Source organism: Dendroctonus ponderosae, unplaced genomic scaffold (assembly GCF_020466585.1).
Source record: "Dendroctonus ponderosae isolate FM_Combo_2020 unplaced genomic scaffold, Dpon_F_20191213v2 Dpon_F_20191213_1, whole genome shotgun sequence".
In the NCBI taxonomy this organism is placed as follows: Eukaryota; Metazoa; Arthropoda; class Insecta; order Coleoptera; family Curculionidae; genus Dendroctonus; species Dendroctonus ponderosae.
This window is the reverse complement of record NW_026017110.1, coordinates 18,304,258-18,323,193: the sequence shown is the minus strand read 5'-3', so window position 1 is coordinate 18,323,193 and position 18,936 is coordinate 18,304,258. Positions and strand designations below refer to the sequence as shown.

General features: G+C 35.0%; 1 protein-coding gene and 1 long non-coding RNA gene across 2 annotated transcripts in view; both read left to right on the top strand.

The window, feature by feature from the left end:
* The first annotated feature begins 910 nt into the window (after nt 1-910).
* Nucleotides 911-11,813, top strand: LOC109544404 (mediator of RNA polymerase II transcription subunit 14). Its single transcript, XM_048665444.1, has 11 exons — nt 911-1,212; nt 1,271-1,453; nt 2,843-2,975; nt 3,211-3,987; nt 4,066-4,207; nt 4,267-4,471; nt 4,529-4,688; nt 4,985-5,189; nt 6,553-8,909; nt 8,982-9,155; nt 11,314-11,813. Exons 2-11 carry the CDS (start codon nt 1,284-1,286, stop codon nt 11,512-11,514), a joined length of 4,524 nt encoding a protein of 1,507 aa, XP_048521401.1. The 5' UTR covers nt 911-1,212; nt 1,271-1,283; the 3' UTR covers nt 11,515-11,813.
* Nucleotides 11,814-14,906: 3,093 nt separating this feature from the next.
* LOC125505877 overlaps nt 14,907-18,936 on the top strand; it is an 11,590-nt gene continuing 7,560 nt past the window's right edge. Inside the window, exon 1 of the long non-coding RNA XR_007282511.1 lies at nt 14,907-15,840. This is a non-coding gene — a long non-coding RNA (uncharacterized LOC125505877). The remainder of the gene's footprint in view (nt 15,841-18,936) is intronic.

The window sequence follows — 18,936 nt, the reverse complement described above, 5'->3', positions numbered from 1 at the left end:
GGGGGTGTCATGACACATTCTTAGAAAATCGGTGGAGGCAAAAATTCTTGAACGCCACCTCTAGAAACCGCACAAATTAAGGGATCTTAATAGGGAGAAAAAATTTAATGTAAAAATTGCACGTTTATGCATCAGCAATTTTGGTAATTTGCACAGAACAGAACACCTCTAATAATGTAACAACATGTTATACGTACACCAATGTGCGAAGTATAATAAAAAAATCCCAAACCCACGATAAAAACATGGTCGTGCACAATATCTATCTAGCTGAAAATTTACTTAACAAATGTACAGTGAATGAAGCTGTTAGGGGCCGCTAGAATAGCGAATGGACAAAATGAAGTATGAAAAAAAAAGATTCGCCTTGATATTATTTGCCACCGATGTTTCTTTCATATCTGGCGATTCCGTGATCACGAAATTGTTTTAGACTGAATAGGCACTTAATGCGATGACGAAATTATTTCAAGATTAATAAAATTAAAATATGGTTTTTAACACATTAAAATTTGCAGTCTGAGTGCACGTGCTCATGTGCGTTTATTGAGCGGCCGCTACTCCATTTGTTTTTTGTAAACCCTGTGTAGGTAAAAACAAATTTGTTAATAAGACAACATGCTCATCATAATTAATAAACAATTTTTAAAAGAATGTAAAAAACTCCACAAACTTTTAAGTTTAGTGTAGTATACTCGTTAGGAGTAGTTCATAATTTAGCCGTTTGAACTTTGGAATTCCCTCTGTCTTATTAGTCGATTTAAAACTAAAATTGTATAGTTCATAACTAAGTAAAAAGAATAATAGATCAAAAAGTGAAAAAGCAAATAATTTTAAAACCAGTAATAATATTTTTAATTGTTTCAAGAAAATTAATTTGATTCGGTTGATCACACTGCTCACTGTTAGCCTGGTGAAAGGTGACGTTGACGTGACGTTGCCAATCGCTTCGTGTTTTGATTTTGTTTGTATTCGTACAAGTTTATAACTTACATGTTATATTCTTCATATTATTCATATAATAGTGGTAATTTCTTTATATAAAGTGCATTCAATATCTCCTGAACATTAGTGTTAATTGTTTTACAATACAAATGTTATAAAAATTGCGTCACTTTATCAAGGGGTATCACTGGCTAATAGCTTCTATTCACCAATTTGCTGAATTTTATTAGAAAATGTAGCCTCGAGATTACAAATTCTCATCAATAGGTATCGAAAAACGTTTTGATGACCAAAAACATATTTGAACCTTTATTTGTGCCGTAAGTTTACACTCCGTTATGGCGCCTTTACCGTTAGAAGGGCTACAAAACCCTGTAGCCAATACAATTGGCCAAGGGGCGATGAGTGGGCCCCAAGAAGGAAACAGGGGTGGAATGATGTCGTTAGCCATGCTCATTGACTTCATCATTCAAAGAACATACCATGAATTGACTGTACTGGCAGAATTGTAAGTATTTTGTTCGTTAATGGACCACGTTTTCCTTTCAACGCAAATAGTTTTCCGTGTGAGCAATTTCGTATTAATTGGGGGTTAATAAGAAATAGTTCTTATATACAGAGTGTCCGAAATTACAGGGACAAAAGACAGGAACAAATATTTATTGGTTAATGGGCTTTCAAATTTAAGACCGGAGGTACTTTTTTCCAGTGTTATGGTCATATAGTTTTTATTTATTGCCTCAGTAATTGTGGAAATCAGAATTATGATTACATCTACTAAGTAACTTTTTATCCTCAATTAGATAACGCAAATATAATGTTGGAAATACGAATCAACCAAAATCAAATATATTTTTAGGCATGCATTGGAATGTTGAAATGCATCTTCTCAGTTGAAGTTGAACAAGAGTACCTTTTTTTACCTTTAAACATTAAATTAGAATCCTGACTGATGAACATCACTGCTGATGAATATGCCAAGATGAGTTTTATTCTTTCATTTTACTTTGGTCAGTTCTTGAGGTATTAAATAAAATCCCTATTTAGGCCTCGATTATTGGAGGACTATAGCTTAGTTCCAGTTCAATGAGCAATTTAGTACCCATTTCCCAGGAAACTTTTTACTTATTTTTTTCCTCGAAAGTGCCACTCAACATCCAATTCAAATTTTACCATTCAATGGTTCTCATTTATTCTAAGTACATGTATCCTAAATTGTTTCAGGACAACCAATACTTTTTAATTTTAAGTAATATTTCATATACATACCTATTAGTGTGAAATAGTTTGTTTGCGTCTAAACTGGTAGATAGATAGATATAAGATAAAAATCCCATGTTTCCTTAATTTTGCGATCTGCATATGCTAAAATAATTTTCAATACAAGCACTAACAACGTCAACTTATTGCTCAATTTGAACTAAATTTCTAATCTGTTACATTAACGGCAGGCGCAATTATTGAAATAAAGAACATCTTTTTAATAAATATATTTTTCATTCTCCATGTACTGAGCTAATGTAGAAGGTGTTACGTACAACAAAAATAAAGAATAACAAAACAACTACAAATAACCGGAAATAAAATGTATATAAAAATGCACTGACTGTTTTCTTAAGTTTAGTTCGGGTGCAAGGGCACCCGCAAAATTTTCTGAACGGAAAATTGTTCTGCGAAAAAAATCTCGCCATGTACGTTTTCAAACTTACATTTAAAAAAATAAATTAAGTATATTCTAGATTGTGAATTATAGGTAACATAGGATAACAACAAATAATAAGTTTGCACAAAAACTTGTGATGTGTGTTGGTCAGTTTTAGCTTTAAGCGCACGATATCTTGATTTATCTAATGCATCCAAAACAGTGCAATTATAGTTTTATATGTGTTCATTCCAGATTGCCTAGAAAAACTGACATGGAGAGAAAGATCGAAATTTACAATTTTTCAACGAGAACAAGACAATTGTTTGTTCGGCTTCTAGCGTTAGTTAAATGGGCTAATAGTGCTTCCAAGGTGGAAAAATCTGCGGTAAGATAGAGTTTCTATCAATAATTTCTAATAGTTACCATCCAATTTTTTAAACTGTGTTTTTCATTTCTAATCATTTTCTTGTATTTGGCTTCTCTTTATTTTCTGGCTTTGTGCAACTTTTATAGGTAACGATGCTTTCATTACCTTTATGTTGCTACCGACATCGAAACGTTTCCTAATTTTATTTTCAATATTTAATTTCAATTTCATTTTGATCGATTTTCTTTTGCAGAGAATTATGGGTTTTTTGGACAAACAATCACTACTATTCGTCGAAACAGCAGATATGTTAGCCAGAATGGCTCGTGAAACACTTGTTCAAGCCCGACTACCCAATTTTCATATTCCTGCTGCTGTTGAAGTTTTGACTACCGGTACTTACGGAAGATTGCCAGCATGTATCAAGGAAAAGATTGTTCCACCTGACCCCATTACACCGCAAGAAAAGAAAATGACACTTCTCAGACTCAATCAAGTTATTCAGCATAGATTAGTAACCGGCAACTTGATGTCGCAAATGAGAAATTTGAAGATTGAAAATGGCAGAGTAACTTTTACAGTACAACATGAGTTTGAGGTAGCTTTAACGGTGATGGGCGATGGACCCACTATTCCCTGGAGATTACTAGAAATCAACATCCTAGTTGAAGATAAAGAAACTGGTGATGGCAAAGCGTTAGTTCATCCTTTGCAAGTGCAATATATTCATCAACTTATTCAAGCAAGACTAGTAGATAATCCGCAGCCATTGGCAGAAGTTTACAACTGCTTGCACTTTTTTTGCCAGTCGTTACAATTGGAAGTTTTATACTCGCAGACCTTACGACTAATGCGAGACAGATTAGACGATCATATTCACGTGGATGAATACATTCCCGGGCGAAGCTTGACGGTCTCGTATTGGCGCGATTTGAGGTCAGAAATTGGCTATAAATTGACTGTTCAAGTAGATCAGCATGATCCCGCAAGACCTCTGGCGGTTTTGCATGTCCCTTCATTAGGGAATAAGGTAAATGTCTTCAACATATTTTTTTTTCAAATTGTGCATATACAAAACGCATTAGTGTGTAATTATTAATAATTGTAGGAATCTGAAATAGCAGACCGAGCTATAAGAAGTGAAGTGCTATCAATGGAACGTTTGCTAGTTCATACAATTTATATGCGTACTCGTAGTCGATTGGATGACATACAATTGGAGCTGCAAGAGCTGATCAAAAACGCTGAATGTAAGTTTATCTACTGGATAGAATTGTACCAATTTGGTAATTTTTTTTTTGCTTTTTAGGCTTAGTTCAAGGATCACCAGCCGTTCTCAATGTGGCTATCTTACAGCCTTGCTTAAGGGCTGAACAGGTTCTAATAACTATCGATACTCATACTGGTATGATTCAATGCCACGTTCCTCTGTATGATCCGCCAATAGTGCCCGAGATCAATAACATTTTGAATGGGAATCGAGCGAAACTCTTACCGTACATATCAGAACTAAGGTATGTATTTAACAGCATCTGTGGTTTTTCTCAATTTTAATCTTATATCATTTTTAGGTATTGGATTACCAAAAGAAGATGCGAACAAACTTTGCAACATCTACCAGCGTCTGCTCATGAACGGTTACCACTTCTTCACGCTCCTGATCATCCTATTACTAAAATTGGAAAGCACAACATGTATATTCAGTTCCATAGGCATACCAACGTAATACTTGTAAGTATTATGATTTTTTTAGTTAAACATTTGTATACTATTGCAGTAGATATAAATCGCTGTTGGCTTGCGGTATAATGTTAACCTGAACCTATTTTTTATAAGTACTTTTAGCGAAAATTGTTAGGTACACAGTGATCTCGCTTGCTAGGATATTCACAAGATCGAAACGAGACATTTATCTAATATTTACATTGTCATCTGGAAGCATTTAAGACATGTTTTGCAAATACAAGCCTGAATTGACAAGCTTTACGAGATTTACTCTTATATTTAAATGATTTTTTAAATTTCAGATAGTCGAATTTAAGGAAAAAGAAAGCAATCCTTGTATAGTTGATTGTTCATTTCATCTATGCGTAGTAAAGCATTCCAGTATTGAAGATAATCCGAAAGACGATTCTATAGAAACGGAAATACCAAAGGTGTTCCTTAAAGTTCAAACTCTCATCGAATTTGATACATTTGTTGCAACACACGGACCCTTCACTGCCATAGATGGTAAGCACGTGATACAGTTATTTATCAAATAAACTTCACATGGTACGAAGTTCATGTGATATCGAATATCACACGGTCCATCGCAATTTAAGACCTGTGATTGGCTAGCCATGCGACGTTTAGTATGAAGTATACCAACGACGAAACTAACATAACCTTACTTTGTGTTATTTACTTATTTATTTTGTACTAGTTTGTAAAAATTCAACATGTAACCAGGGGCAACAAAATGCTATGCTTACTGAAAGCTGCCCAGTGCCACCTGGAAAGAAAGAATAAAATGTCTTTAGTACAGCAGGAAATCTGTCCAAAGCCAAACTTATTTGAAATCAGCAAAGCAAAGAGATAGCAATATAAAGAATCCATAAAACTTCAGTTGCTTTCTCTCTTCTTAGGAAAACTAAACTCAGTTCTAGCTAAAAGATTTATAGTTTAGAGATCATTCTTACCAGCTTTTTGGAAGCTGGGGCCCCATCCTCCATTTTCTACTTCTCAATCCTCAAAAAGTTCACTACATTTTCACAAACTACTGCACTTGCCATAAGGGCGACAATGGTTCTGTATTTTCCATCTAAGAACGCGATTCACAGGACACAAAATATTATTTGACCGATTTCGTCCACTGTCGGTAGAAAACTGCATATTCATACACCTTTTCGAAGAAAAAAAAACCGAAGTACAGAATAAACATGATTTTAAATAATCATTTCTGTGTTCGCCTTTTCGATAATTCATTGCTTTGCTCTTGCTTGGCAGTTCGACTTCAATTTGTTTATTGTTGATATTTTTGTAGAAAGTGCCTCTTCGCATTGCAATGTTTCCAAAGGCAAATTTGACGATCACGTTCCAACTTGACGAAAGTCAACAACTAAATAAAAGTATCTTTCAGTAATTTCATTTTAAATCTAGAGCCATTTATATTTGATCAAATACGTTTTTTGTAATGAAGTGTGTATGTAAATATTAATTAAGGCCAAGCGCATTAGACAATTACGTCATTATCAGTGCCGTCGCCAAATCACAAGCAAACATCCTCAAGCGCATCAAACAAAACATGCCAAACAATGGTCCAAAAATGGTTAAAAACTGGCTAAAATGGTTAAAATTGTATATAACAGGTTCGGTGCTTTAACTGGGGCAAGTACAATACTTGAACTGTGACCCAGAAATGACAAACAGCTGAAGCTTTCTTATTCTATGCCGTCTTTCTATTCAAGTGCAAATTGTATAGATTAAAAATTATGTGAATATGAATATTGGGCCCTAATTCTGGGCCACTCTGGTTCTGTGAACTTAGATAGTTTTGAGGACTCAAAAAATTATTTTAGAATTTAGAATGTTGTGTCAATCATGATTATTTTAGGTGATTCAGACGACCAAGCAGAAGCTCACCCGCTAAAACGTAAAGGAGAAATGGTAATAGAATCGGCCACGAAACGCAATAAACAGCCGGCTTATTTCATTCCGGAATTAGCTCATGTGGTGGCTATGTGCGACGAGCGTTTACCCTACGTTACATTGGCTAGTGAATTGACCAGAAGAGACATTTTCCATCAAGGCCTGCAAGTGGAGGCAAACGCAACTGGTTTAGTATTGAAATTAATTCAGTTGCCCCCTCCAACATCTGAAATAGGAGGTTCTGCTGCGTGGTTCGCTCTACTGAAGCGACTGTTATCCGTTTCTATTCGAGTTGTGGGAAAAAATAATGCAAAAAGTTGGCTGGTCGAGTTTGTGTTTTACGCGTCACCGTTAACCAGTAGCCATGCGAAGGAACAGGGATCCCGAAGGCCGATCTACTTCCAATACGAAATGCTAAGCGCCGATCAAACTTCGAAAACCGTGGAAAACCTGTTAAATGATTGGTGGAAAATAGTCCAGCTTTATACACTGGTACATGATTTGAGCGAGTATCTGAAAATGGATAAGTTTAGCTTCTTCTGTAATATGTTTTCAATCCGCTGTTACAACTATGCGAAGTTAGTCATATGCTATGGGCCAGATAAGGGAGCAATGGTGTCCTTGGTGTGGGATTGCAAAAGTAATTTATTCAAGCTGACGTTCGGCGCGATGCAGAACTCACTGAACGCTCACTCATTAATTCAAGAACAGCTAGAGTCGCACTTGAATGAATTTAGAAACTTGGCTCAGATAATTCAGCTGCTAACAGAAACATACGAGCCTTTAGTATCCCTAAGCAAATTGCCCACTTTACCGCAACTGGGAGTCCATAATGTGAACCACAAGGTACCCGTTCAAACTTTCACAATCATGGCTCAATCGTGCATACTGATTCGCTTGACATTTCAAGGAATGTATTGCTTAGAGTTGAAAATTCGGGGCGGTGGACTAGTTTCAATACGGGATGGTGCTTACAGCCTGTTTGACATGTGCAACGTATTGAGTGTCTTTTTTCCCACGCCGGGTTTGAAAACGTTTTTGTCCAAGTATATTGATGAAAATGCTGTTTTCCGACGTAGGAGTCAAAGTGAAGATGACAATCCGCCGAGTCCCGTAGAAATTGATGGAGGCAATTTCTTGGGTTCGCATCGACCTCCGCAGTCTCCAGCTGGTGGATCTAGATCAGAACCAGGCCTTCGTTTCCATCCGCCATTGACTCCCCCATCTGGTTCGAATCCGCATACTCCAGCGTCACCTCACACCGCCAATATGTCCCAGACCACCCATAATGGGTTTGGCTCCAGTCCTGCCACATCTTTTAATTTGGCTTCTCCGACATCCCTGTCCAGCAATATTAATCCTAGCCCGATGCCACATCCCAGTCCATCCGGTTTGGTTCCCAATTCTCCTCTTAATCCCCAGTTGGCTAGTCCGGGAGGTTTGCTAAGTAATTCAAGCCCTGGTCCTCAACAAGGAGGAACTACCAATATTCCTGGACATTCGCCGGTTGGCAGCTACATTCCATCTAATCATACGGATGGGAGTCCTTTTCCAGCATCTCAAAGTCCTGCGGCTTCAAACTGGCCCGGTTCGCCTGGAATGCCGAGACCGTCTCCAGTAAGACCCGGCCAATCTCCCGGGGGCCCGGTCTTGCACAGTCCCCAACAAATGGATTTAAAATCCGGAAATCATTTGGCTAGAGTATTGCCACCCCGATCCTGGGCTGGAGCAGTTCCAACGTTACTCACTCATGAAGCTTTGGAAACGCTATGCTGTCCATCACCGCATCCTCTTGGTATCCCCGGACCTGAAATGAGTCCTTTAGAGCGTTTCCTGGGCTGTGTCTGCATGAGGAAACAGCTGCAACGTTTCGTTCATAACGAAAACTATCTGACGATTATTTCAACACAAGAGCCTGGAGTGATTCACTTCAAAGTCAATGACATTCTACAATGCAGAGTGGGTTTGAACACCCAACATTTGCAAAGTCTTCACATTAAAATCTCCCAATTGGCCGAGCACAAGGAAATATGGTCACCTGAAGAACTGCAGGTTTTGGAACGATTTTTTGAAACCAGGGCAGCCGCGCCGCCTTACAAGCCTACGTCCATGTTTACGTTCTGTAGCATGCTGAATTCGCCTCCAAACGTACTTAAGGACTTCATACAAATTATGCGTCTCGATATGATGCCGCATTTAGCTCAACAACAAGGTATGAAGTGGTCAGTCCAGTGGCTGCTGAGGATTCCACCAAATGCCCTACCGATTGTACCTACTGGTACTCAAGGGGTTCTGGCTATTAGGAATAAAATTTTGTTTTTCGTAAGTGGCTTTCTTTCTAAAACTATCTTGATTTTCTATTTTCGTTGATTTTATGTTAATTTATCATTGCAGATACAAATAACCAGGCTTGGTTATCCTGCCAATGCAGACCCGCCCTCCATTGTTCTGCCTCTTATCTACGACATTGCCGGTAATATAACCCAATTAGCTGAAAAGCGAGATATCGGGTCTCCTCCTGCAATGACCGCGGCCGGCCAAGTGTTGCGCCACTTTTGCCAAATGCAGGTGAGTTTTCACAACCCCTCTAGTCTCAAATGGTGCATTTTTGAAGTTATAACTTCTTATGACACGGTCTCCAAACCCATTGGAATGCGTTACGCCGCCCTTATGTCTGGCGTAGATAAAGACAAGTAGATACGAGTTCTCCCTTACGATCCTTAACGTTCCATTTGGCCGTGTGTATATATACAGGGCGATTAAAAATTGCGTCATTTCTTTGAGGGGGTTTTAAGAGTGCAAAAAATAGTAAAAAACATTAATTGTTATTAAAAACGGATATATATCATCACATATCTGAACAGCCATTGGTTTAATGTGTCCTTGTGCAGTGCGTATCTTACATACGTGGTAGGAATGTAGCCCTTCCTCTAGTTGTTCTGCAATGCTGTAAGTGCCTCTGGAAGGCTCTGCTGCAATTAGGTCCAATACTTGTTCCTCTGTATCTGGAACCCGAACATCTATTGTCGTCCACTATCTTCCTGGAGCCGATCTCCAGTGTCTCTAGCCCTTTGTTGGCGTGAGTTGTTAAAGCTTCTGCTATCTTACTGTGGCATTTCCCGAGAACTAAACGCATATCCGCAAATTCGTGAAAGGAGCTTCAAAATAAGTCGTAGTTTGACAAAGGCTATCTATCTGTAACTATCTGTTATGACAAAAAATATCATTGTCGCTTTGACTTTTCATCAAGAAATTATAGAAGAGAACTTTTGTAATATACAAATTTTTCGTAGTTTGGACCAAAGATCGTAATTTTTCTTTTTGAATGCTTAAGTATTCTTAATATGCTACCATTTAAACATACGACAATTTCAAAATAATGCTTAAAATCAAAGTCGCAATTCGATTTTCAACTGTTATCTATAAATTTTCGAAAAATTTTTTTAAATATTTTTTTCGTACTCTTCAAGTGAGCCTCTATTACCCTTTAAAAGGGATGACGCCAATTTTGAATCATCCTGCATAATAGTGTGTAGTCTGGGGGACGATGTCCATTGGACGCGTTTTCGTCCGAACTGCATTCATTAGAAATCGTGCGAGAAGGAGCAAATGATCCAATTTCATTGTAACATATAGAAGCTCGTCCTCGATCCGAAATCATTCGTACGAAAATTCACGAACTATTGTGAGAAAACTGTGCCGGACGTCTTTTGGAAGCATTTCGTCAGATTTCGCATATGTGGATATCGTCCACTGCAAGTTTTCTTATCGTACGAATTGGTCATGTGTTGTTATGTATTGAATAAGCAGATTTATACAGGGTAATTACATAATAAACAGCGTAATTATACAACTGTTAATAATAATGGATGATTTTCTTTTAGAAAAATAGTTATCTTGTGAGGAACTATTGAGTTGCTGATACATTAACAAAACGAAAATAATTTGGAGAATTCCATTATTTATATGAAGATTTAAAAAACAATTAGAAAGACTTATTAGTTTTTCAACATTCTTTCAGCTCGGTGTGCCAAAAATATTCTCTTCAGCCAGAAAAAATTACATTACACACGCAGACACTCACAGTAATTTGTTTCGGATAGTTCGCATATTGCAATGGTTAGGCAATTCGAACGAATGACTTTAGATCTACTTGACGAGCTCCAGTACGTTGCAATGAAATTGAATCATCCCCTGTCTTTTTCCCACGATTTCTGACGAACGGAGTTCGGACGAAAACACATCCAAAAGACGACCGAACTTAAGGTTTCAGTTTTCTTGGGCAAAACTACTATATATTACCATTCATTCTAAGAGATTTTAATGTTGATTTTTCATCTGATAGAGTGCAAAATGTAATGTCATTTCTTGAATTAAAGGTAGCAAATAATGCAGAGCAAGCTACAATCGAGCAAGATAAAATTGAATGTCATAATTCGTTTCGTATTACAGTTATCATAAACCAATTGTCACTTTCGTAGGATTAGTTAGTGATAACGTAAATACCAGCGAGTCTGGACTGCACCTATTGAAGAATGTTAAATGTTGTAAATACATTATACATATTACCTACATTCAAAACGAAATTAAATTTCATTTTACCCATTCCTAATCCATTTATAAATGACTAGACTAACAAGAATGTTGAAATTATAAATCAGTATTACCAGCATGCGTTAATCAAGTTCTGTGGCCCACACTTTTTACTTTTTGTTTTCTGTTACAGGCTGGAACGGTTGAATGTACAGTTTATCCTGCTCTAAGAGAAATCCTAATGAACCTCACGTTTCCATCCGATCCACAACAGCCGTCGCCCCAGCAGGGCGGAGTGCAACAGATTCAGTCTCCGGCAATGTCGATGCCTGGACAAGGCGGAAATCCTGGCTATCCCCCTCATATGCAGGTAGGAATGATGGGGCCCCAATAGTATTTGCTGGAACAGGCGTGTTGGGGACAGATAAGACGTAACTCGTTCTAAGAGGCAGCATGGTGGAAGTACAATTTGTAAAAATGAAATTGCATTCTTTAATTGTGAGAACTTACACTTGTAAATATCATAACTATTTTTAATAGCGCGAACATAAGTGCTCCATGTGAGTAAGTTCTTGTACATTTTCTATTTTAATATTCAATGTGGCTGTTTACAATGCAGCAGTTTGAGGTTGTTTTTTTTTAATTGATGAGGGCCATTTGCAAAGTTAAAATGTAAAATATATGGCTTAATAATTTTTTGTTTTACTACGCCAGTGGAATATTGCGTTTTTTCTAAAGCGAAGTTTCCTACAGACGATTGAGAAAACGAACACTTTGTGTGCTGGAGCTTTCCAGATGATTAAACAGTTTTACTCAGGATAAAAATTTTATCAATAGCTTATAACCGTGTGAAAGATTATGATGTAAAAATATACAGTGAGCGGCAAATATATTGCGTGCAATTATAAAAAATCAGGTGTTTATTTTGAGAAAAAATGCTTGGATCCGTCGATTTTTGTTTTTAATTGCGCTAATTTTCATTTATACAGTGTGACCCAAAAATGTTATATCAAGACCAGCTTTTTGTAATGTTATCCAGTTCTCTACAACATTCTAATCAATTATTATGTAGCATACCCTATACTTATTTTTAACTGTTGTTGAAAAATTGCCATCCAAATTTATAAACTAATTGAAATTAAGACTAAAAGAGCTAAATTAAGTGCCCATGTACAAACTCATATTTATTTACATAAACCTTGGATTTTAAATAAGCCCATCAGAAGTATATAATCCAGGAGTGCAAGGCCTGTTGTCAAGAAACCAATGAATGGACATTTCAGCACTTAATTTAACGGTTTTTGATCTTAATTTAAATTTGGATGGCAGTTTTGCTTACAACTTTCAGACGCCAATTTCCTGACAACCGTTAACGGTAAGTATAGGATGTCCTACATACAAAAAATAATAATAATTTTGTAGAGAACTGAATAAAATTACGAAAAAGAAGGGTTCCACAGCCAAATTTGCTCTAACTTTGGGACTGGATAATTTCTGATGGCTTCGAGCGATTTTATTTCTTGTGTTACAAATTAAGCACCTCAGACATCATGGCGGCAAATAAAAAAATGTAGATTTGCGGAAAATTCTACCTGCTCCCAGCAGACTAAAAAATAATTTTTATGATTTCAATACCAAAAGTTTGGAAATAATCCAAAAAGCTCGAAACGGTTTTCTAATTTTTCGGCCATATTTCTTATTCACAGGGGGGTCTCAAGATAAAACAGCGTTTTAGTCTTGCAGTTATAATTCTGCTCTTGGATCGATTTTTGCGACTAGAGCTCATGTTTCAGTCAGTTATTGTCAGCTTAAAATACATAGACAATTTAAATCGATATACAGAGTTGCATAAAAAATACCCCAAACCAGAATTGCCTCCGAAATCTTTGATTCTGGTGGACGATCTTCAACTAAGCGCAGTTTACTTTTAAGTTTTTCGTTGATTCATGCAACGCCTTGTATTATTGCATCATTAGAATTTGAAAATGGGTTTAAGAACAAAAAAATGACCACTACAAACCACCAAGTTGATTTTTTTAGACCACTTTGTGAGTAAATGAGATGCGCAAGAAATTCAAAAACCTTTTCCCGAGGTATGAGGTCTATCTTAATGCTTGTAGTGTGAAAATACAAAAACAGTTTTTTTGTCCAACTGGGAATTCTTCCCGGAACTTTTACCAATTTTGCATTGTTCCATTTGCCATCCTGTTGAAACTTTACCTGAAGCACTAATGTTTTGTAATTTTTTTAAAGAAGAATTGCACTATATAACCCTTTAAACTGAAATAAAATCGCTCTAAGCGGTAAGAATTTATCCAGTTTCAAAGTTGGTCCAAATTTGTCAGTGTAACGTTGATTTTGTTGAGCAATTCAGTTGGATTTTTTTGGGTCAGTCTGAATAAATAAAAAAATGGTTCAAAAAATGCAAAGAAACACAAATCAACGGTCCCGAGCGATTTTTCGAAAAAGAAACCTGATTTTTAAATAATCATATGCAACTCATTTGTCGCTCGATGTATAAGATTTTATAAATTGGATGTATTTGTTTTGCACTCTATAACATAACATACAGCTATAGCTATAGGACAACAGTTTGCAAGAAGAACATTTCAATAACGTTCTTTTTTTTCGTGTTTTAATTTAATTTAATGTTTCAGGTGTTTTTCTTAATGCTCTAGCCTGATAAAATCTACTCTTATGGCAGAGAAAACGTCTAAAGAGTAAATCATAATTTCGATTTGAGGTCTTTAAATAAAGGATTTCCTCAATCACGCCATTTCGAACGAACTACAAGTTGTCTGCGTTATAGAAAAACGTTTTTTTACACAGAGACAAGAAAAGTTCATTTTCGAAAAGAAAATTTGCTAGTGTATTAAAGTCGACGGTAATTTATTTGAACAAGAACTTTAAATCTGAAAATGTTTGAAAAATCCATCGATTTTTTACAATAAGTTAGATAAGCCGTATGCCCCACAATTTAGAGACAAGTTTAAATAAAGAAAAGAAACAATTTAAAGTTGAATTCAAGAATTACAAAGGAAAATAGATGCTAACGTTTTTGGAAAAACCAAACGACGCGGCATTTCTTGGTGTAAAATATATATGTTGATTCGTTTTTTTTCCACACACAAATATTGGCAATGTGTATTTCGAATATTCCTAGAAGAAAGTTAAACATTTCTTATTTTTCGAAAAATGGAAACGATTCTTGTTTTTAAATTGCATAAATAGTTTAAAAACTATTAATACTTTTCTTGAACGATTGGTAATTTCGAAAGTAAATCTTTGCTGACTATTGTGTAAATGGACTTTTGTAATCTAAAGTTCTAAAGCTCTTCCGACTGCAGTGAAGTATTTTGTAAAAATTAACTAGTTGGGAAGACCGATGTTTTACGCGTTCAAGGATTCTAGACAAGTTGAGATAGCTTTTGAGAGGAGCTGATGAGAGGTAAAAATACAGTTTCACTCATATTAGAAAGACAGGACAGGAGGAAGAAAAACAAAGAAAAAAAAACAAAACAAAATAAAATAGATTATTTATGGAATGAAAATCTTGTCTTGGTCGGTGTGGTTGAAAATTGAGGTCTAGTGAGGGGTTTCAACTTAAGTAAAGCAGTAAATTTTTCAAAAGGAACAGCGCTATATTATGCAGTTAATTTTAAAGAAATTGCGAAATCAATTTTATGTCTATTTTCTCTTGGATACATTTCAGCAAAACAATTTTCTATAAAATTGGAAATTGATGAAAAAATATTTGTATTTCGCTGCCGTTTCAGAATTTTTCAGTCAATTTGTATTGTAGAAACTGGAATTTAAAGTGTTGTTGTCTTATGGAGTTTATTCGTTTGCGAGTTGTGTAACAGTTCCAATGTCTTCATTTTCATATTAATAAAAATTGCCCAGTTGAAATAAATTGCATACTTCTGGAGACGATCCGCTATCCTCTATGTCATTTTTTACAGAATCTAGAAGAAAAAGGTACACAACCCTACGGAAATAGTCGTCAGTATCATGATAATGGAAATTAAATGTCCCATAAGTAATTAACCAATCTACCCATGGCTCCATGTGTTTGTCTGGATACGATTCTGGGGTATTTAATTTCTATATTGTAGTTCTTCAGCTACGCTTTCTTGGACCACTCATTGCATCATGCCGTGAATCTTTCCCCAGAATCCGCTTTTGAGCACCTTCTGAAGACTTGATTTTGCAATAATATACTCAACTTTATAAAAAAATTCCAATTGAATTTAAAATTTGAATTTAAGTAGTGATTTGAGTGCTCTCGCCCTTAACAAGTTGAATGAACCCATCGGTTATGCAAAATTACCACATGCCATTTCTGGGTTAATTACATATTACCTATGCATATCCCAGTTAGAAGCAATCGTTGACCTGCAGATATATTAAAATGCCTGTAACATTATAAACAAATTCTGCTGACAATTGCGAGTGCAAAATTAGATGCAAAATTGGCAAAAACTTAAGTGCATTGTCCGTAGTGTCCAGCAAATGGCACATATCACCTGAACAGTGAATCGAAGAATCAGTTTAATTCCTGCTGGTGAGCAGGAAACCGAGTTTCGTGCTGCAATTCTAGCGGTACTTTGCCCTTTTTTCCTGCTGAAAGTGCAGGATGCCTTGTTGCATGATCGCGATCGTGTGGGTGTTTTTTTTATAAAGCCCTGCTCGATGTTGCCAATTGCTGAAATCTTCCTTGGTAAGTAAACTTTTAAAATATTAATTTTTGCGCTAATTTTTCCACATGATCATTAAGTCATTCAACAAGAAATCACACCAGTAAGTCAGATTCATTGCCCTTAAATATATGTCATAAGAATACTTATTTAAATCCATTACTCTTAGCCACTGTTTTGCAGTAGATACTGGTTTTATTGTAGCATACCAAAGTCGCTTTAGTAAGCATTTTATTAGTTTAATTGGACTCGTTTGTTCTTTATGAAAGATACTTTGCTTTCTTATTTCAATACTCTTATTTATTAAAAGCGCACTTGAATTTTTCAGGTTAATTTTAAGTAGCTTCTGTGCCTTTAAAATCTCCAAATGTTGCAAATCCATATCCAGATACACTACGACGCATTCAATACGAACCACCCTGTATATAAGTTGTTTAAGTTTTCAAAAAAAAATACATAATATGCACTGCGTTTGAAACATAATTCCCAATTATTTCTAACTATTTAAAAAAATTGCAATTAATGTGTGTGTCAAGGTTTTTGAAGATGAAGATTATTTAACATTCAGATTTTCGAAGGTATGTCGTTGACTTAAATTGTATTGGTTTTCCCGTTTTCTCTGTTTAAAAAATATTTTTTAACAGATCTTCAAACTTGCTTTGATTTATGTCGCTTTGCTTTGTTTTAAAGTGGTAATTCGAAAATTGTTTAATTGTTCTTTGCGATGTTTAATTGTTCTTTGCAATCTCGAATGATGCCAGTTTCAAGCCAAACCAAACGGTTCGGTAAATTATTATTTAATTCTGCATTAAACTGCGCAATTTTTCATTCAATTAATCATCCTTCAGAGTAATGAACGACAATTTTACGGATTTTGTCCATTTTTCTTTAGCAAAAGTTTTATTTCTTCACTCAAAAGATAGTTTACCAATTTTTCGAATTGAAAAGTGTAGAACAAAAAGTGTACATTAAAAATTGCCGCATTCAGCAATATTTATTGAAGGCATTATAAATCCGCTTTATAATTTAACAATAAAATAAAAGTAGATTTTCAAGTGACAATGCCAATTTAGTTAAAGAGAAAATTTGGGAAAAATATGAGTTTAACTCTGTATAATTTTTTTTCCAATTGTTTTGCCATTTTTTAGTTATTGTTAATACAATTAATGTTCTTTAAAATTTTTCAAAAAAACTTTTATTGTTAAAATGTTGACACATTTTAACAATATTTTTACTACTATTATTTATTATTTTAAAATGTATTAACTATTATTTTAAAATGTATTAAGAAAAAACCAGTTTCAAAGACAGTCTTTAATGGCCTGAAACTCTGCACGAATTTTTAACAGATCTTTAAACTTTCTTTGAGCTATATCGCTTTGTTTTGTTTTAAAGTTGTAATTGGAAAATTGTTTAATTGCCCTTTGCTTTGTTTCAAAAGCTTTGCTTTGTTTTTTGTCTACTCTTGATCTGAAAATAAACCTCGAATGATGCCAGTTTCAAGCCAAACCAAACAAAGCATTCCAGAATGTATTTGATAAATGATAAATAAGCTATTAAGAATGGTACCAGAAATATGCCTGCAATTTAATGTATTCCAAACGTACTAGCAAGTTAATTCTGAAAATAAATATATAAAAACAATTCTGAAAATAATCATAAGATATAGTAATATATAAGTAATAAAGTATTTAATATCACAAAAGAGTTCCTGTAAATACAAGTCCGAAAATTTTGTTTTCATCTTGACTCGATATTATTTAATTCTGCATTAAAATGCGCAATTTTGCATTCAATTAATTGTCCTTTAGCGTAATGAATGACAATTTTACTGATTTTGTCTATTTTTTTAGCAATTTTTTTTTTTTTAAACAATAGTTTCAATTCTTTACTCAAAAAATAGTTTTCCAATTTTTCGAATTGAAAATGAAGAATCAAAAAAGTGCACATTACAAATTACCAAATGCAGCAATATTTATCGAAGACCTTATAAATCCGCTTTATAATTTAACTATAAGGTAAAAGTACATTGATATGTTTTTCAAATGACAATTCCAGTTTAGTTAAAGAGAAAATTTGGGAAAAAATGAATGTGTTTAACTCTTTAATTTTTTCTGCCATCTTTAGCTTATTACTAACACTTTAGTTAGGGCTCGGAATCAAACTCGAATAATTCGAGTATTCGAATATTCGAATATTCAAAAGGCGAATAATTATGTCTAGTCATAACTCGAATATTCGAATACTGGAGTACTCGAATATTCGAATACTCGAGTATTCAAACTCTCGAATATTCGAATATTCGTTAGATATTCGAGTATTCGGATAATTTTACTATTCGAATAAACCACTAAACGAGTATTCGAATTTCAGATTTTTTAAAATTCCGAGCCCTACTTTAAATCACTGTAAAATTTTTCAAAAAAATCTTTTTTGATTGTTAAAATGTTAGCGTATTTTTATTGTTCTTATTTCATGTACAAAACGTCCATATGAAAAAGTACTTTGCTTCCATCTTAATTATTATGTTTTCAAGCAGTATTGCAAATTTTGTATAACTATAATTAAATGTTTATTATGCAAGCTAACCCATTATTTTCAAATATATTAAGGGAAACCCTGTCGTCAGTATACTCGACGTAGCATTTAGGTAGGATTTATATAGTGGGATTTTTAGGACATTCTAATTCTACACGACAAAACTACTGAAAAAGCGACTGAAAGACTCCAAACACTAACAAACAACACAATGACATGGTTTTATAAATGGAGACTAACGCCAAACGCGACAAAAAATCAACTTCTGCTCACGAACCACAGACTCAACGCTGACTCCCCCACAATAACTGCAGACGGAAAAATAACACAACCGAAAAACGACGTAAGGTACCTTGGGATTACAATAGACCACAAACTGAAATTCACTAAACACACACGAACCATCAGAACAGAAATGATAAAAAGAACAAAACACTTTCGATCACTAACATACAAGGACAAAGGAATTAGTACAAATACCGCGACAAAAATATATAAAGCGATCTGCAGACCCCTCTTGGACTACGGACATATTCTCATAGCCAACGGAACAGAAAGGACAAAACGATACGTACAAACAA